The sequence below is a fragment of the Dendrobates tinctorius genome, unplaced genomic scaffold (genome assembly GCF_039654945.1).
Source record: "Dendrobates tinctorius isolate UK_male_01 unplaced genomic scaffold, ASM3965494v1 ptg000069l, whole genome shotgun sequence".
Classification (NCBI taxonomy): Eukaryota; Metazoa; Chordata; class Amphibia; order Anura; family Dendrobatidae; genus Dendrobates; species Dendrobates tinctorius.
Genome location: NW_027361737.1, coordinates 21,264,088 through 21,283,883, shown reverse-complemented (window position 1 = coordinate 21,283,883; position 19,796 = coordinate 21,264,088). Strand labels below are relative to the sequence as shown.

General features: G+C 46.9%; 1 protein-coding gene across 1 annotated transcript in view; it reads left to right on the top strand.

The window, feature by feature from the left end:
• Positions 1-19,796, top strand: part of MYO7B (myosin VIIB) — a 271,725-nt gene that overhangs the window by 183,542 nt on the left and 68,387 nt on the right. Inside the window, exons 32-34 of the mRNA XM_073581166.1 lie at positions 6,934-7,051; positions 7,229-7,355; positions 18,102-18,295. Of these exons, the coding sequence (XP_073437267.1) occupies positions 6,934-7,051; positions 7,229-7,355; positions 18,102-18,295 (439 nt within the window). The remainder of the gene's footprint in view (positions 1-6,933; positions 7,052-7,228; positions 7,356-18,101; positions 18,296-19,796) is intronic.

Genomic DNA, 19,796 nt, shown 5'->3' with positions numbered 1-19,796 from the left:
TTCTTCCGCCGGCGCCATCCTGGATCCAGACGTTGTCCACGCCGGCGACATGTTCTTGCGGCGACGCCATCTTGAGTATCGTGAAATCCCGCGATAGTCAAGATAGCGTCGCCGGAAGAACATGTCGCTGGCGTGGACGATGTCGGGATCCAAAATGGCGTCGGCGAAATCTCGCGAGTTTTCGCCGACGCCATTTTGGATCCCGACGTCGTCCTCGCCGGCGACATGTTCTTGCGGCGACGCCATCTTGACTATCGCGGGATTTCGCCAATCCAAAATGACATCGCCGCAAGAACATGTCGCCGGCGTGGACGACATCGGGATCCAAAATGGCGTCGGCGTAATCTCGCGAGATTTCGCCGACGCCATCTTTTTGGATCCTGAGTCGTCCACGCCAGCGACATGTTCTTGCGGCGACACCATCTTGAATCTCGCGGGATTTCACGAAATCCAAGATGGCGTCGCCGCAAGAACATGTCGGCGGCCTGGAGAACGTCTGGATCCAGGATCGCGGCGGCGGAGGAAGATGTCGGGGCAGCGACGATGACGGTGTGAGTATGAGAAACGGAATGAGAGAAAGGAACGTATGTGGAGTGAAAGAGTGAGTGGACGTGAGTGGAGGTGAAAGGTGAGAGGAGTGTGTGTTGAGGCGGTGTGGTGTGTTGAGGGTTAACATGTGCGTGTGTGTGGTGACGTCACCGGTTACAACTGGACGGAAGTTGTTACAATCGGAAGCTGGTTAGGGCATTTATTATTATAGATGATGAGGAAGAAGCCGTCTGTTGTTGGCGGTGATGGCGTGTAGAGGCTTCTTCAGCCAATGTAATAGATTTAGAGTTAGGGGATTCGTGTGTGAGAAGACAGCGTTTATAATCCTTAATCTTGTCAAGTCGATGCTGTTTTTCCTCAGGAGTCTCATTAGCACGGCGTTGTTTTTGTCGTAGTGCTAAAGCTGCTTTCCTTTCACTGGCATTGGCATACTGTGCATCGGTATTGAATGGTGGTATTGATAGGGCAGAAACAGATTGCTGATTAGTTATGTCAGTGAACGGCATATGGGATGAAGTGTAGCAGTAAATTGTTCCACATGCTGATGTGGAAGCATCCTGTTGTGAGTCTAATAATAATGATGAGGAAGAGGCCGTCTGCTGTCGGCGGTGACGGCGTGCAGAGGCTTCTTCAGCCAATCTTATGGATTTAGAGTTAGGGGATTCGTGTGTGAGGCGACGGCGTTTATAAGCCTTAATCTTCTCAAGGCGATGGTGTTTTTCCTCAGGAGTCTCATTAGCACGGCGTTGTTTTTGTCGTAGTGCTAAAGCTGCTTTCCTTTCACTGGCATTGGCATACTTTTTGTTATGACTCATGTTGGCACAGGTAAAGGAGTCTATTTGGCAGTTATCTGGCAGTGAAGAAGGCGTCCTGGAGTATTGTAGAGTAAACAGATACTAATTGACCCTGTAATTGCCCAGCAGTAGTTATGAAGTGGTAGTGGCAAATTGGCCCTGTAGTTAGACACCGGCAGAGGAGCAAGGCAGCAGTAGTTATGGCGGTAGAGGCAAATTGGCCCTGTAATTAGACACCGGCAGAGGAGCAAGGCAGCAGTAGTTATGGCGGTATTGGCAAATTGGCCCTGTAATTAGACGCCGGCAGAGGAGCAATGCAGCAGTAGTTATGGCAGTAGAGGCAAATTGATCCTGTAATTAGACACCGGCAGAGGAGCAAGGCAGCAGTAGTTATGGCGGTAGAGGCAAATTGGCCCTGTAATTAGACACCGGCAGAGGAGCAAGGCAGCAGTAGTTATGGCGGTAGAGGCAAATTGGCCCTGTAATTAGACACCAGCAGAGGAGCAATGCAGCAGTAGTTATGGCGGTAGAGGCAAATTGATCCTGTAATTAGACACCGGCAGAGGAGCAATGCAGCAGTAGTTATGGCGGTAGAGGCAAATTGATCCTGTAATTAGACACCGGCAGAGGAGCAAGGCAGCAGTAGTTATGTCGGTAGAGGCAAATTAGCCCTGTAATTAGACACCGGCAGAGGAGCAAGGCAGCAGTAGTTATGGCGGTAGAGGCAAATTGATCCTGTAATTAGACACCGGCAGAGGAGCAATGCAGCAGTAGTTATGGCGGTAGAGGCAAATTAGCCCTGTAATTAGACACCGGCAGAGGAGCAAGGCAGCAGTAGTTATGGCGGTATAGGCAAATTGGCCCTGTAATTAGACACCGGCAGAGGAGCAAGGCAGCAGTAGTTATGGCGGTAGAGGCAAATTGATCCTGTAATTAGACACCGGCAGAGGAGCAAGGCAGCAGTAGTTATGTCGGTAGAGGCAAATTAGCCCTGTAATTAGACACCGGCAGAGGAGCAAGGCAGCAGTAGTTATGGCGGTAGAGGCAAATTGATCCTGTAATTAGACACCGGCAGAGGAGCAATGCAGCAGTAGTTATGGCGGTAGAGGCAAATTAGCCCTGTAATTAGACACCGGCAGAGGAGCAAGGCAGCAGTAGTTATGGAGGTATAGGCAAATTGGCCCTGTAATTAGACACCGGCAGAGGAGCAATGCAGGAGTAGTTATGGCGGTATAGGCAAATTGGCCCTGTAATTAGACACCGGCAGAGGAGCAAGGCAGCAGTAGTTATGGCGGTAGAGGCAAATTAGCCCTGTAATTAGACACCGGCAGAGGAGCAAGGCAGCAGTAGTTATGGCGGTAGAGGCAAATTAGCCCTGTAATTAGACACCGGCAGAGGAGCAAGGCAGCAGTAGTTATGGCGGTAGAGGCAAATTAGCCCTGTAATTAGACACCGGCAGAGTAGCAAGGTAGCAATAGTTATGGCAGTATAGGCAAATTGGCCCTGTAATTAGACACCGGCAGTAAACAGGCATAGGACCAAGGCAGCAGTAGTTATGGTGGTACAGGCAATGCCAAGCGTCCGCACAGCAAGTCGGCGTGAGGTAAATTACGCAATTTCACGAATGCAAGATGGCGTCGGCGAAATCTCGTGAGATTTCGCCGACGTCGTTAAGGCTGTGTGCACACGCTGCGGATTAGGTGCGGATTTTGTAAAATCCGCAGGTGAAACCGCAGGTCAAAAGACCTGCGGATTGCTCTGCGGTTTTGCCCTGCGGTTTTTCATCTCCTCAATAGAGGAGATGGCAAATCGCAGGAGAATCCGCAGAAAGAATTGACATGTCAATTCTTTCTGCGGATTGAAAACCGCAGATAATCCGCGCGGAAAATTCTGCACCGTCTGCACTGCGGTTTTTGATTCCCATAGGGAATCATGGTACTGTACACCGCAGCAAAAACTGCTGCGGGTCCGCAGCGGCCAAAACCGCTGCGGAACCGCAGCAAAATCCGCAGCTTGTGCACACAGCCTCACACCTCTTGCCATGTTAACCCTCAACACACCACACCGCCTCAACACACACTCCTCTCACCTTTCACCTCCACTCATGTCCACTCACTCTTTCACTCCACATACGTTCCTTTCTCTCACTCCGTTTCTCATACTCACACCGTCATCGTCGCTGCCCCGACATCTTCCTCCGCCGCCGCGATCCAGGATCCAGACGTTCTCCAGGCCGCCGACATGTTCTTGCGGGACGCCATCTTGGATTTCGTGAAGTCCCGCGATATTCAAGATGGCGTCGCCGCAACAACATGTCGCTGGCATAGGCGACATCGGGATCCAAAATGGCGTCGGCGTAATCTCGCGAGATTTCGCCGACGCCATCTTTTTGGATCCCGATGTCGGCGGCCTGGAGAACGTCTGGATCCTGGATCGCGGCGGCGGAGGAAGATGTCGGGGCAGCGACGATGACGGTGTGAGTATGAGAAACGGAGTGAGAGAAAGGAACGTATGTGGAGTGAAAGAGTGAGTGGACGTGAGTGGAGGTGAAAGGTGAGAGGAGTGTGTGTTGAGGCGGTGTGGTGTGTTGAGGGTTAACGTGCGTGTGTGTGCGGTGACATCACCGGTTACAACTGGACGGAAGTTGTTACAACCGGAAGCTGGTTAGGGCATTTATTATTATAGACTAGATTATGGCCCGATGCTATCGCATCGGGAGGATGCGATAGCATCACACCTCTTGCCATGTTAACCCTCAACACACACACTCCTCAACACACACTCCTCTCACCTTTCACCATCTCCACTCACTCTTTCACTCCACATACGACCCCTTCTCTCACTCCGTCTCTCATACTCACACCGTCATCGCCGCTGGTCCACGATCCCCGACATCTTCTTCCGCCGGCGCCATCCTGGATCCAGATGTTGTCCACGCCGGCGACATGTTCTTGCGGCGACGCCATCTTGAGTATCGTGAAATCCCGCGATAGTCAAGATGGCGTCGCCGGAAGAACATGTCGCCGGCGTGGACGACGTCGGGATCCAAAATGGCGTAGGCGAAATCTCGCGAGTTTTCGCCGACGCCATTTTGGATCCCGACGTCGTCCTCGCCGGCGACATGTTCTTGTGGCGACGCCATCTTGACTATCGTGGGATTTCGCCGATCCAAAATGGCGTCGCCGCAAGAACATGTCGCCGGCGTGGACGACGTCGGGATCCAAAATGGCGTCGGCGAAATCTCGCGAGTTTTCGCCGACGCCATTTTGGATCCCGACATCGTCCACGCCAGCGACATGTTCTTCCGGCGACGCTATCTTGACTATCGCGGGATTTCGCCGATCCAAAATGGCGTCGCCGCAAGAACATGTCGCCGGCGTGGAGGACGTCTGGATCCAGGATGGCGCCGGCGGAAGAAGATGTCGGGGATCGTGGATCAGCGGCGATGACGGCGTGAGTATGAGAGACGGAGTGAGAGAAAGGGTCGTATGTGGAGTGAAAGAGTAAGTGGACGTGAGTGGAGATGGTGAAAGGTGAGTGGAGTGTGTGTGTTGAGGGTTAACATGGAAAGAGGTGTGCGGTGACGTCACCGGTTACAACTGGACGGAAGTTGTTACAACCGGAAGTTGCTTAGGGCATTTATTATTATAGATTAACATTCTAGGCTCAGCAAAGTTTTGTTCTCATTTTTATTTATTTTTTGCTTCAGTAATTTATATTCCAGTAATTAATTGTAAGGTGCTTACGGAAATTAATGTCTTAATGAAATGTCAGAAAGGCTAACTTTAAAGTATTTTCCTATCTCAAATCAAATATTGCTGTAATAATATAATTGCCCACATAACATTAAAAAAAAAAAATACTTTGGTTCATAACTGTAGCTCCCTGCTGCATAATTCTGCGTCCTTTAAATTTTTGCTGTTAGAGGAAATAGCAGACCAGGAACAATGGAGGAAATGGAAGAACAGAAACAAAACACTGCAACACAGTGTCATGGCATGATTCATTAAATTGCAGTATTACTGCAGATCAGATCACTGTTGAGACCTTCTTTCATGCCACGGCTACAGTAATCGTGGTCACATCAAATAACGCAGTATGCAGATGTCATCTTTTCAATCAATATTTATTTTATAATTTTTCAAAGAATTCTTTAAAAGGGGTAGATCAATATTGAGAATTGAGAGTCCTCAGTGGTTGATACCTTTTAATGGCTAACTGAAAAGATGGTAACACATTGCAAGCTTTCGAGACTACTCAGGTCTCTTCTTCAGGCTAGACTAATACAAAATCTGAAGAGTCACATGTTTATGCACAGTACAACACAGAAAAAATGCAATGGATAAGACAAGTGACGTGAAGCAGAACTGTCAATATGGGAGAGGGAGAAACATAAATATTGGACCAGTACATAGATAAGGAGTCCGGATGTTTTATAGTCCTCTGATTGGGGTCTCCTAATGTGTTGTGATGCCCCCACCAGGTCTTGAAAGCAAGTTCCTTAATTGATGTAAAAAGACATAAATCCATGCGACACATTCATTCCAGCACTGAGAGTGTCAAAGGTCGTCATAAATTTATACTCCCAAACATGTCTCTCTCTCTCTGAGATGTGAAGTTACCTTTCAATACTACTGGCTAACACGGTACAAAGATATACATCTTTCCTGTATTAAAAGGGGTAAGTATAAACACAATTACACATCCACTACATTCACCATTGTGATGAGAAGCACAAGTCAAGGTGTTTGAAAAAAGGTGAGGATCGCCAGAACGTTGCCGCAGGTGTGGGCTCCTTCAGTGTCAAGCGGCATATCTGCTTTTCAGATTGTAATAACTATGGTGAATACACTGGCTTTGTGTAATCACGTAATCGTGTTTACACTTTCTCCATGGAAAGAATTCTTTGAAAAATGATAAAACAATTATTGTTTGAAAATATGATGCCTGCATACCTCGTTATTTGATTTGCGTGCTTACTAGCAGCCTTGGGAGCGGCTGCATTGTGGTGGCTCTTGATGAGGCATAGAGTGATCATTTTTAACTTCTGGAGGTCTGCTTTTGATTTTTTCAGTAATAGTGGTCACACACATTAGAGAAAATTCAGCCAACTTATTACATGTGCAGACCTTCCCCAGATGGCAAATAGTGGGGGAAAAGAGGGACTGGTCATATTTGATTAAAAAAAGGCCAATAAATCAAAGGTGTTGAGCGGTCGCTTAGTTTGCTTTCCTACGTAACAACACATGCACACTCAGCCAAACCAAGCATGCATGTGTGAGGAGGAATCGTGAAAATAACTATTGGACAAGGATCAGGAATACCTTCAGACTTTATTTGCTCAGAAACCTCTGTCCAGAGCAGTGCATTGAGCATCTCGAATATTTCATCAAAATGTTCCTGTTGATGTGATACACTATCAATTTTTTTTTTTTCAATCAGAAAAATACAGCCTATTATAGACACAGAAAAGGGGCCCAACTCCATGGCATCAGATTGGGGTGACCAAAATCTCATATAGCTGTTATGATCAGGTGTCCATATACAATTGTCCAGGCATCTAAAGTGAATTCATGTGTCTATTTATTAGGCTCAATATATAACAGAGAAGACTCCTGCCCTACAAGTAAAGGAAACAGTCGTAGATTACTCTCGCCAGCAGTGGCCTTTATTATTTTCAAAGTTCTTTGAAGCCTCCAGATTTGCAGGTAAGATAAGGCATATCTGCCAAGTAAGTTTTAAAATGACAGGTTTATTACATAATACTTGTCACAACTGTATGGTTCAAATTCATGATAACTGAAAGAAAAATGTTGCTGGTTTTACTGTCAGTATAAATACTGTTGTCTCATAACAATTTACTTCATTTGTTACATGTCCGTCAGGACCCAGCATCAGCAGAAATCACTTCATTGTCGCAATAAACTGGAAAGGAGTGAGTTTTCTGGATGAAACAGAGAAAAAGTTATTGGATCTTACTTTTCCCGATTTAACTGGTATCCTCACAAAACGGTACATCTAGTATTGTGTCATTAATAGAGTCGAGCGACTTTTGGTTTTTTAGGGTCGCGTTTCGTTTCGTGAAACCCGACTTTTCCAAAAGTCGGGTCGAGCAAGATCGTCCGATTATAGGGAAAAGTCGGGGTCGTCCCGAAACACGAAACCCAATGTAAGTCAATGGGGAATAAAAGTCGGCAGTGAGAGGAGGACAGGAAACACACCTACAGTGCCCATTTGAATGCCAAAAGCATCAATTCTTCTTACTTAAGCTTGTCAACCTTAATTAACTTCATAATACAAGTTACGCACTGAAAAATGGGGGTTATTTGGCTAAATTTGTGGGGGGGGGAGGGCTGGCTGCAGGTTTTCATGTGCCCTGGGCGAAAGAGCGCCCCTTTAACACATACCACAACTCATCATGCTCCGATACGGCAGAGAAATAGCGGTATAGTACAATGAAAAATACCTCACTTTTTACATCTCATGACGAGGCCCATCTATTTCTCCATACAAAATCATTGGTCCCATATAATGTTTGAAACAGTATATGATGAGCTCCACATAATGCTACAGTATATGTTGGTCCCCATGGATGAAGCTCCACTGTCTTATGGGCCCAAATAATGCTCCAAACATAATGGGCCCCATTTCTAATGCTCTAGTGTATAATGGGCCCTGTAAATGCTGCTCCAGTGTCTGATGTCCACCTTTGGAATGTTCCAGTGTATGGTGGGCCCCATCTATCATTCTCCAGAGTATAGTGCTCCCCAAAAATTGCTGTCCCAACATAGAAAACAATCAAATAAGTCTCCTCGCTAGGGAATCCCTGTACTTGTCTGGACAGGTGCTGTAGCTTGCTTAACAGCTCGCCAGCCGTTCTCACGCCCAGTATGGATTGCACGTGATTGCACAAAGGTTAGAAAGGGTACCGTATCCCTGGATAACATGTATGGATAGCGTACACATTCAAAATATATGTCTATACAGCATGAGGCAGGCTCAGACGGTGTTAGGCCCAGTATGGATTGCACGTCATTGCACAAAGGTTAGAAGGGGTACCGTATCCCCGGATAACATGTATGGATAGCGTACACATTCAAAATATATGTCTATACAGCATGAGGCAGGCTCAGACGGTGTTAGGCCCAGTATGGATTGCACGTCATTGCACAAAGGTTAGAAAGGGTACCGTATCCCCGGATAACATGTATGGATAGCGTACACATTCAAAATATATGTCTATACAGCATGAGGCAGGCTCAGACGGTGTTAGGCCCAGTATGGATTGCACGTCATTGCACAAAGGTTAGAAGGGGTACCGTATCCCCGGATAACATGTATGGATAGCGTACACATTCAAAATATATGTCTATACAGCATGAGGCAGGCTCAGACGGTGTTAGGCCCAGTATGGATTGCACGTCATTGCACAAAGGTTAGAAGGGGTACCGTATCCCCGGATAACATGTATGGATAGCGTACACATTCAAAATATATGTCTATACAGCATGAGGCAGGCTCAGACGGTGTTAGGCCCAGTATGGATTGCACGTCATTGCACAAAGGTTAGAAGGGGTACCGTATCCCCGGATAACATGTATGGATAGCGTACACATTCAAAATATATGTCTATACAGCATGAGGCAGGCTCAGACGGTGTTAGGCCCAGTATGGATTGCACGTGATTGCACAAAGGTTAGAAAGGGTACCGTATCCCTGGATAACATGTATGGATAGCGTACACATTCAAAATATATGTCTATACAGCATGAGGCAGGCTCAGACGGTGTTAGGCCCAGTATGGATTGCACGTCATTGCACAAAGGTTAGAAGGGGTACCGTATCCCCGGATAACATGTATGGATAGCGTACACATTCAAAATATATGTCTATACAGCATGAGGCAGGCTCAGACGGTGTTAGGCCCAGTATGGATTGCACGTCATTGCACAAAGGTTAGAAGGGGTACCGTATCCCCGGATAACATGTATGGATAGCGTACACATTCAAAATATATGTCTATACAGCATGAGGCAGGCTCAGACGGTGTTAGGCCCAGTATGGATTGCACGTCATTGCACAAAGGTTAGAAGGGGTACCGTATCCCCGGATAACATGTATGGATAGCGTACACATTCAAAATATATGTCTATACAGCATGAGGCAGGCTCAGACGGTGTTAGGCCCAGTATGGATTGCACGTCATTGCACAAAGGTTAGAAAGGGTACCGTATCCCCGGATAACATGTATGGATAGCGTACACATTCAAAATATATGTCTATACAGCATGAGGCAGGCTCAGACGGTGTTAGGCCCAGTATGGATTGCACGTCATTGCACAAAGGTTAGAAGGGGTACCGTATCCCCGGATAACATGTATGGATAGCGTACACATTCAAAATAAATGTCTATACAGCATGAGGCAGGCTCAGACGGTGTTAGGCCCAGTATGGATTGCACGTCATTGCACAAAGGTTAGAAGGGGTACCGTATCCCCGGATAACATGTATGGATAGCGTACACATTCAAAATATATGTCTATACAGCATGAGGCAGGCTCAGACGGTGTTAGGCCCAGTATGGATTGCACGTCATTGCACAAAGGTTAGAAAGGGTACCGTATCCCTGGATAACATGTATGGATAGCGTACACATTCAAAATATATGTCTCAGGAGGCAGGCTCAGACGGTGTCAGGCACAGTATGGATTTGACGGCCCAGATTACACAGCGGAGGAGCAGGGAGAGGTAAAGATTGCAAATGCTGGGGCCCTGGCCAAGCAAGGGGGGCCCACTCGTGGGCGTCGGTACTGGCACTGGGCCCCTCATAGTACAGCGGTGTGTCTGACGGCGGGTGTGCACCACCACCATCAGAGACACTTGATTGCACTATGAGGGACCCTGTGCCAGTGCCCGATCCCAAGAGTCGGCCTACCCACCTGTTCAGGGCAACGGCACTCGCACGGTGTCGTGCGCTAGGTGGTGACCCCGGCCATGGGGGGGGAGGCAGCACAGTTAGGGAGTTTTAGAAAGTGGCATATGTTGATGTTGGGCATTCAACTGATGCAAAAGGCGAAATAGGTGAAGTACCAGGAAGAGGTGGACCAAAGCAAGCCATTTTTCTGTCACCCTATGTGTCATCAGGGGAAGGTGGGACAAAATCCTTGGAAACCCATGCGTGGTTCATTTTAATGAAGGTTAGATCATCCACATTTTGGGTTGACAGACGGGTCCTTTTTTCTGTCAGGATTGATCCAGCTGCACTGAAGACTCTTTCTGATAGCACACTTGCAGCTGGGCAAGCGAGCTCCTGTAAGGCATATTGTGCCAATTCAGGCCAGGTGTCCAGTTTAGCGGCCCAATAGTCAAAGGGGAATGACCTGTGTGGGAGAACATCGATATGGGAGGAAAAGTAGTTTGTAACCATAGTTGACAACTGCTGTCTCCTGTCACTTTCCATCGATGCAGTATTACCAGTTGTGTGAGCGGTATTTGAAAAATCAGTCCACAACATTGTCATGAAACCCCTGTCTCCAACGCCACTTCTGCTGTGTGCACCACGATGCCAAGCTGCCCCCGGCCCGTACGGCTCGTGTGAGAACCATCACCGCTGCTGTGTACTGGGAATGCCTCAAGCAACCGATTTACCAGAGTTGCTTGTTTATTAGCCAATATTAGGTCAAGGTTCTCCTGTGGCATGATGTTTTGTAATTTGCCTTTATAGCGTGGATCCAGGATGCTGGCCAACCAGCAGTCGTCATCGTTCATCATTTTGGCAATGCGGGGGTCCCTTTTTAGGATCCGCAAGGCATAATCTGACATGTGGGCCAATGTTCCCGGTGTCAATGATGCACTGCGAGTGCTGGGGTGGAGGAGCACTTTCTGGCAAATCCACATCCCTCCAGTCACGCACAAACCCTGTACCAGACCTTGCCACGCCAACATTTTCACTTGCCCCACGAGATGCATCCTCCTCCCCTAAGTAATCATCCCCATCATCCTCCTCCTCCTCCTCCTCTTCTTCCTCCACCTCGTCCAGGAGAGGTCCCTAAGCAGACAATGGCTGAATGTCATCAAGGATTCCCTCCTCCTCTTCCTCCTCATCAACATTGGCTGCAGACGCCTGCTCCTTAAGGTGCGTCAAAGTTTGCATGAGCAGACGCATAAGTGGGATGCTCATGCTTAGGATGGCGTCGTCTGCGCTTACCAGCCGTGTGCATTCCTCAAAACACTGAAGGACTTTACAAAGGTCTTTCAGCTTCGACCACTGCACGCCTGTCAACTCCATGTCTGCTCTCAAAGTGCCTGGCCGTGTATCCTCCCACAAATGCATTATGGCCTGCCTCTGCTCGCACAGCCGCTCCACCATGTGCAGGGTGGAGTTCCACCTTGTTGCAATGTCGATAATGAGGCGGTGGTTGGGAAGGTGGAGCAATCGCTGCAGCTTCTGCATACGAACGGAGTGTACAGGCGACCGGCGGATGTGCGCGCACAGTCTTCGCACCTTCTGGAGCAGGGCTGTTAACTCCGGATAATTTTTGAGGAAGCACTGCACCACCAGGTTCAAGGTGTGAGCCAAGCAAGGTATGTGGCTGAGTTTTGAAAGGGCTATGGCTGCCACAAAATTACGGCCGTTATCACTAACTACCTTGCCTGCCTCAAGATGTACACTGCCCAGCCATGACTCAGTTTGTCGCTTCAAGTACTCGGCCAGCACCTCGGCGGTGTGTCTGTCGCCCAAACACATCATCTGCAACACAGCCTGCTGACGCTTTCCACTAGCTGCTCGATAGGGGGACACATCGTGTGCAACAGTGGCAGCTGCAGATGGAGTGCTCGTACGACTGCGCTCTGTGGACGAGCTGTCGCTTCTGGAGGAGGAGGAGGAGGGTCGAACGCCTACAGCCAACTGTTTCCTATACCGTGGGCTAGGCAGCACTGTCCCACCACCGCTGTCCCCTGTGGACCCTGCATCCACCACATTAACCCAGTGCGCAGTGATGGACACGTAACGGCCCTGGCCATGCCGACTGGACCATGCATCAGTTGTGAGGTGCACCTTTCCGCTCACTGACTGCTTGAGTGCATGGACAATGCGGTCTTTCACATGATGGTGGAGGGCTGGGATGGCTTTGCGAGAGAAGAAGTGGTGACTGGGTAGGTCATAGCGTGGTACTGCATAGGCCATGAGTTCGCGGAAAGCTGTGCTTTCCACCAACCGAAAGGGCATCATCTCAAACGAGATTAGTTTGGCAATGTGGGCGTTCAAACCCAGTGTACGCGGATGAGAGACTGAGTACTTTCTTGACCTACTCATAGTGTCTGGGAGGGTGAGCTGGACTTGAGAGCTGCATATGGTGGAAGTAGCGGTGGACAGGGCAGACTGAGAGAGGGTTGATGATGGTGATGGAGTTGTTGTTCTTTCTGATGGCCTAGAATCAGTCTTTCGTTGATATAACAGTGGGATTCCCTGACTGCTGTGGCCTTGCAACGACACCTCAACATTTGCTGCTGTGCTAACCGGTGGGCTTACAGTGGGGGAAACAATGTAGCGTTGCTGACTACCTTCGTTGTGATCAGTTGCACATGTGGCACTTGAGGTTTGGTGTTGTGTCCACGCTTGCAAGTGCATGCTGGTTAAATGTCTAAGCATGCAACTGGTATTCAAATTTTTCAGATTTTTCCCTCGGCTAAAGGTCTTTGCGCACTTCTTACAGATAACCTTGGCCTGCTCATGAGGATTTTGTTCAAAAAACTGCCACACTGCACTCTTCCTACTTTGGCAGACATTTTGCGGCCTAGCACGCTGTGATCTTTTGACCCTCTGGACAAGCTGTCCAGCAACTCTTTTGATGTTTGGAACCTGTCTTTGGAGTGCTCCGGGCCTGCCAGATAACAGCTGTTGCGATGTCGATGTCTGCTGTGGATGCTCCTCATCTGAGCTATTGGAAGCAGCACCCTCTTCCCCCAATGGATGCCAATCTGGGTCAACAACTGGGTCATCCATCACCTCCTCTTCTATGTCATGTGCACCTTTCTCTGTGTCACCGTGTATGGTGGTATAGTGTGCGGGAAGGGGCACCTGAGTCTCATCAGGGTCAAAATCTGGCTCTGTACACTGCGAGGACAATGTAGTGCTCTGAGTGAATGTACCAGCAGAATCATCCATCAGCGGCTGTGCATCAGTGCACTCCATGTCAGATTCATCTTGGCCTGGGTAATTCACCATTTGACTTGATAATCCAGGCATGGTATGTGAAAACAGCTCCATGGAGTAATCAGTAGTATGGCCTGCGTCATCCTTCAATCTTGGTTGGGGTGAAGGACACAAGGAAAGGTGTGGTTCATGAACATGAGCCTCCAATGACGACTCAGTGCTTTTACTTTTTACAACTGAAGAAGAGGAGGCGATAGAGCTGGAGGCTGAGTCAGCAATTTAAGACAAAACTTTTTCCTGATGCTCTGCCTTTAAAAGCGGTTTGCCAACTCCTAGAAAACTAAGCGTTCGAGTCCTTATGTAGCCAGACGATGACGCAGGGTCAGCACCTCCTGCATTCGGTCCTATTTTGCTCTTGCCACTACCATCAGATCCACCACCAACACCATCATTACCAGCTGCCAACCCCCGCCCAATTCCACGGCCTCTTCCACCAGCCTTCCTCATTTTTGGTAGAAATGTAGACAAAATCCAACAAACTATATAGTAATGTAAAACAAGGTACAAGGTGTCTATAGGACAGGGGAGTTTTAGAATTTCTGCACACACTTGTGGACAGTGGACACTTGTGGATTGTGTGCGGCCCACTGATATCTGAGCGCTATGTGACACGCTCGATGGCACAGCTGCCTGTAACCAAAGTGACGAGAGGATAATGGAGATTTTGAATCTCTGCGTACACTTGTGGACAGTGGACACTTGTGGATTGTGTGCGGCCCACTGATAACTGAGCGCTATGTGACACGCTCGATGGCACAGCTGCCTGTGACCAAAGTGACGAGAGGATAATGGAGATTTTGAATCTCTGCGTACACTTGTGGACAGTGGACACTTGTGGATTGTGTGCGGCCCACTGATATCTGAGCACTATGTGACACGCTCGATGGCACAGCTGCCTGTGACCAAAGTGACGAGAGGATAATGGAGATTTTGAATCTCTGCGTACACTTTTGGACACTGGACACTTGTGGATTGTGTGCGGCCCACTGATATCTGAGCGCTATGTGACACGCTCGATGGCACAGCTGCCTGTGACCAAAGTGACGAGAGGATAATGGAGATTTTGAATCTCTGCGTACACTTTTGGACACTGGACACTTGTGGATTGTGTGCGGCCCACTGATATCTGAGCGCTATGTGACACGCTCGATGGCACAGCTGCCTGTGACCAAAGTGACGAGAGGATAGTGGAGATTTTGAATCTCTGCGTACACTTTTGGACACTGGACACTTGTGGATTGTGTGCGGCCCACTGATATCTGAGCGCTATGTGACACGCTCGATGGCACAGCTGCCTGTGACCAAAGTGACGAGAGGATAATGGAGATTGGATTGCTTTTAAAAAAACAGTTTGCGGAGCAGTGGGTAAACAGCAATGCCAGCGTGTCAGGAAGCCTTAAAAGGCAGCCCAACAACCAACACCACTGATACACCACAATATAGCCTCCCCTTGCACTGCACACACAGTGACTTGTGTGTTGTGCAGGCCAAATCGCTAGCAGCAGAAGCAGTTTTTTTGTCTTCTTCCCTGCCTAACGCTCTCCCTACAGAATCAGCAGCAACCTCTCCCTATACTAAGATCGGCAGAAGTAAGATGGCGGTCGGCGTGCACGCCCTTTTATACCCCCTGTGACGCCCACCAAAGCAAGCCAATCACTTGCATGCCCTTCTGAAAGATGGTGGTGACCCGTGCCTATGTCATCACGTTGCCCACAGTGTCCGTGGATCCTGATTGGCTGGAAAAGAGCGCAAAACAAACTTTTGAAACGCGACTTTGGCGCGTAAGTCGCCGACCTCGTGGCCGACCTCATCCTAGGGTCGGGTTTCGTTTCATGAAACCCGACTTTGCCAAAAGTCGGCGACTTTTGAATTTTTTCGACCCGTTTCGCTCAACTCTAGTCATTAACAATTTTTAAATATCACTCAATAAAGAGAAAAATATATAAATAAACATTTTTTTTAACTACTATTGGTCTGCCCAATGACTATAAACATTCCACACTTTCCTCTGCACTGATGTTTGCAAATGTCAATGCAGATTAAGCAGCTTCCATGATATTGTGCAGCTGTCTGGGCAGGGAGGTGGCTGTCAGACTCCTCACATAGAAGATAAGCATGGTTTATTAATAGGTTTACCTTTTTGATTATTGTGTTGACACAGCTGAACCAGCACTTGTATATATAGATTATAAAGCACTGACAGTGCTTTCCCCTCCGGACTCAGAAATCATGTGAACGACCATTGTATGTAGGAAGCAGGAGCTGCTGAGTCCTAGGAGATCAAGTCAGCCCTGCTATGCAGTCAGGAGGTTAAATTTCCCCTTCAATTGAGGCTATTATAACAGTCCCAGTTACAGGGGAAATCTGCAAGAAAAATAAATTTTAATATGTTAAAATTCTCCCAAATGTCTTTTAAGACCTCATGAGAGGCACAGTGTGTGAAATAAATAAAAAAAAAATAAAAAAGCAAAAATAAAGTAAAAAAGCATAAATCAATAAAACAAAACTTAAAAAAGAGATGCTGCCAGATACTGTTTCTAGCCCCACCTCTGTGTAACAAATATGTCCAATAAAGAAAAATTTCTACAGAAAGGGAGATACAATTTAAAATGTCCTTTGTAATCGGAAATAAAAATAAAAAATGTGAAAAATAGATATGTATTTCTTCATTTTCTTTGACTATTAGCAAACAAAAAAGGCATACAAACAACACAAAAATTAAGCCCCATTGTCATAGAGAAAAATTGTAAAATCCATAAGACTTCTCCATAGAGAGTACATATCACCTTCACATTGAACATATGGGATTAATTATAACTGGGGAAGTGAGAAAGATATGACACTTCAACCTCCATTGAAGTATGACCTTCTGCCGTGAACAGGTAATTACCACATTGGATTTGATGAGAACCAGCCAACAAGCATAGGATTCTAATAATCAGAAGTGGAGAAGTACAGAGGCTTCCTCTGTTCAAAGGAATTGTCTCTGACTCTCTGAAGCCAGTGGTCTGTTATGAATATTGAGGTTTTCATCATTCTGATATTTATGGGACATAACACATTTACACACATCACCATAAGATCAGCCGAACACCTCCAACTTAATATCCTCAGATGGATGATGCTATCCATGCCATGGTTCATCATCCATGGTTCATGGTTCAATCGTGATAGGAAACATGACCACAATATCTCAATATGACGACAGCCCCCCAACATACACAGTATTGTGCAGCCCCCCACACAAAGTATAGTGCAGCAAACACACACACATAGTATAGTGCAGTCCCCCACACACAGTATCGTGCAGCCCCCCACACACAGTATTGTGCAGCAGACACACACACAATATTTGCATCTCCTCCTCATTCCCCTGCTGCTCTGGCTTCTGCAGAGTGTCTCATCAGCTCCCCTGCTGGCACACGCTGATTCAGAGGCAGAGCACGGCACTGGTTGGGGGCCCCTGGAGGAGCACAGGGCCTAGTCGGCTGCCTGGTCTGCCTGCCCCTAACGCCAGCCCTGCCTGTAAAGGGTGTCCAATCGGCCTAAACAACTGGTGGCGGCAGCTAGTAGTTCCTTTTGTTATTGTGGAGTTGGCAGTGACCATACCAGGGGGTATGTATAAATATTCCATGCTTTGGAATCAGAGGTGTATATACCATACGGGCACTGTGTGTTCCCCAATAACCAGCCAAGTAGTGGAAGCAGCTGTGGCCTCGTCCATCACTCGTCAGGCTATTGCATAATTGTCCTGATGATTGGAGGCAACGGAGTTGGGTCCCCTGACAAACTGGTGGCAGTGGTGGGATTTGTGTGATCTCTACGGTGTTCCTACTGACACCCATGAATTGTGAAAAAAGAAGTAAAAATTATTTGAATATCCAAATGATAATTTTTACTTGCATCTTTAAAAGCGCATGGCCAGGAATGAGGTAACATAACCTGGTCCTAAACTGATTAAAGAAAACCTGTCACCAGGTCAAAAGTGGCCAGATTTTGTGCTTATTTTATTCTTGCTGCTCCTCTGAGTATTCAGTGATTTATTTTATTTTATTTTTTTAATCTGCCATACTATTCCAGGGAAATGGACTTTTTTTATTTAGTGCTAATTTTTATGGTCTTCAACAAGGGAGCACTGCACAAAGGGTAATAATGCAGTCAAAAGACAGTGAATTCTGTGAGCCATGCCCCCCTGCTAGAGACTATAAACAAAAAAACATATCTCTGCAACTGTATGATTAAAAAATAAATAAAGCACAGAATACTCAGAAGACAAGTGGAAATAAAATAAGACCAAAACATGTCCACTTTTGCCCTGGTGACAGGAGATGCTCTTATTTCTATGCATTAAATATGTATATACAGTAGGTGAATGGCCATTGTTGTAATTCAGTTGAAAGCCAAGTGTTGGTTTTCTTGGCTTGATGTAAATGGGAAACCTTGTTGATTATACTCAGCCTTTTTTCATTATTGAAATATTACTGTATATTCTAATATTTTTTATCTATATACGAATTGTATATCTATTATATTTTTTACAGGGCTGAAAAATCATTTGGTCAGTGCTGTGTCTTAAATACACTAAGGGGAGAACAGTTTGTATTAACCTCACAGAACAGTGAAGAAATTGCTAATCTGCTTCTCTACTTTTTGGATGGGCTAAAGGCGAGGTCTGTGTATGCAGTAGCTCTACAAGACAGCTCAAGGTCACTGACAAATACAAAGACATTAACAGGTACTGTATTATTAGAGTTCCTACATGATTAATGGAGACTGCATGTAACTAGACAAAGAACATAGAGACTTGGCTTAGGGTAATTTCACACTACGATTTAGACTCCTTTGCGATTTCTATAAGGTGAGGGTCACACCAGCGTATTTTCTCTTATTTGAGAGAATCGGGCTGAATATGCTAATCACATTCTAATCAAACTTTGATCAGAGTGTGAGCATAGTGTGATCCAATTTTCTCAATTGAGAAGATGGTAAAAAAAAATTGCCCACCTTCTCCATTCTGTCAGTCTTTGAAAATCTGACAGCACTCAGATGTTATCCGAGTGTGGTCTGATTTTTTCCATGGACACTTTGACTTGCATGGCAGAATGCGATCCGAATATTGGAGTATAATCAGGCAAAAGTCTGCCACTTTGGACTCCGTTTGAATCTATTTTGAGGGGGTCTGTAACAGATCGCACAGGGGAAGGGGGTGTCGACTTCTCTCACCTCGGGGTAGAGGAGAGAAGGACCCAGCAGGGATCAGCTCTCTGGCGCCACCACTTGTCCCATGTCAGTCAGGGAACTGCACCCAGGGCAAATAGTCGCTGGAAAGGCTTCCCTTATATGTACGAGTTATTGAGGCACTCCAAGTGAGGGGGGATGTATATCACCAGTCTAGGCTGGGGATATATATATATAAACCTCCCTGCCGTCACTGCCAGAGTTCCTCTCTAAAACAGTACGGTCTGCTGCCACCAGTTCTTCATTCGAAATAAGCCCAGTCCGTCAGCAGGCTTATATCAGGACAGAAACCAACCCAGGTAGCGTATAATAACCAACGGAGTGTGCGGACGTGGGGATTCGTGTATTAAGATAAAAGAGCAGCCCAAGATTAATTTTATATTTAATTGCCGAAATGCGCACTAGAAATATACAGGCATATATTTACAGAACAATATACAGGTATACAGTCAAGGGTAGGGTATAGATAGGTTGCAATTATCGTGTTATATAGCATGTGACCACAGGGAGGCACTAATGGATCACAGTTCCAACTCTTAGTTACAGGCTTTTCCTGGCAGTGTCAGGTGACGGATCCTCCTGCCAGTAGAAAACTAAGCTCAAAATGAGGAGCTGCCTCTTATCTCCTAGGCTGCTCCCTCCCACACTGTGCCCACCCCTGGGCTTGTGCAGCCTGTCTCCTCCCATATCTGAGAGTATGGTTTTCTGTCCAGAATTGTAGAGGCTCATAACTTTCCGCCCGAAGCTCTGAATGGAATGGCAGAGATGCCACTGGATTCTGCTGAATTTTATCTGGGAGACCAAATATGCCTACCGTATGTAGGTCCCTGGTCCCTGGTAGCTATGTTTCATAACTCTATAACAAAGGGGTCTACAAGTGGCTGCTGGGAACGGGCGTGTAGGGGAAGGATTGCCGGTTCTGAGAATATGCTTGGCTAGGCTCAGATATATTGCATTCTGTTATTATAGGTCATTTTCCAAATTCAATATCTCAGAGC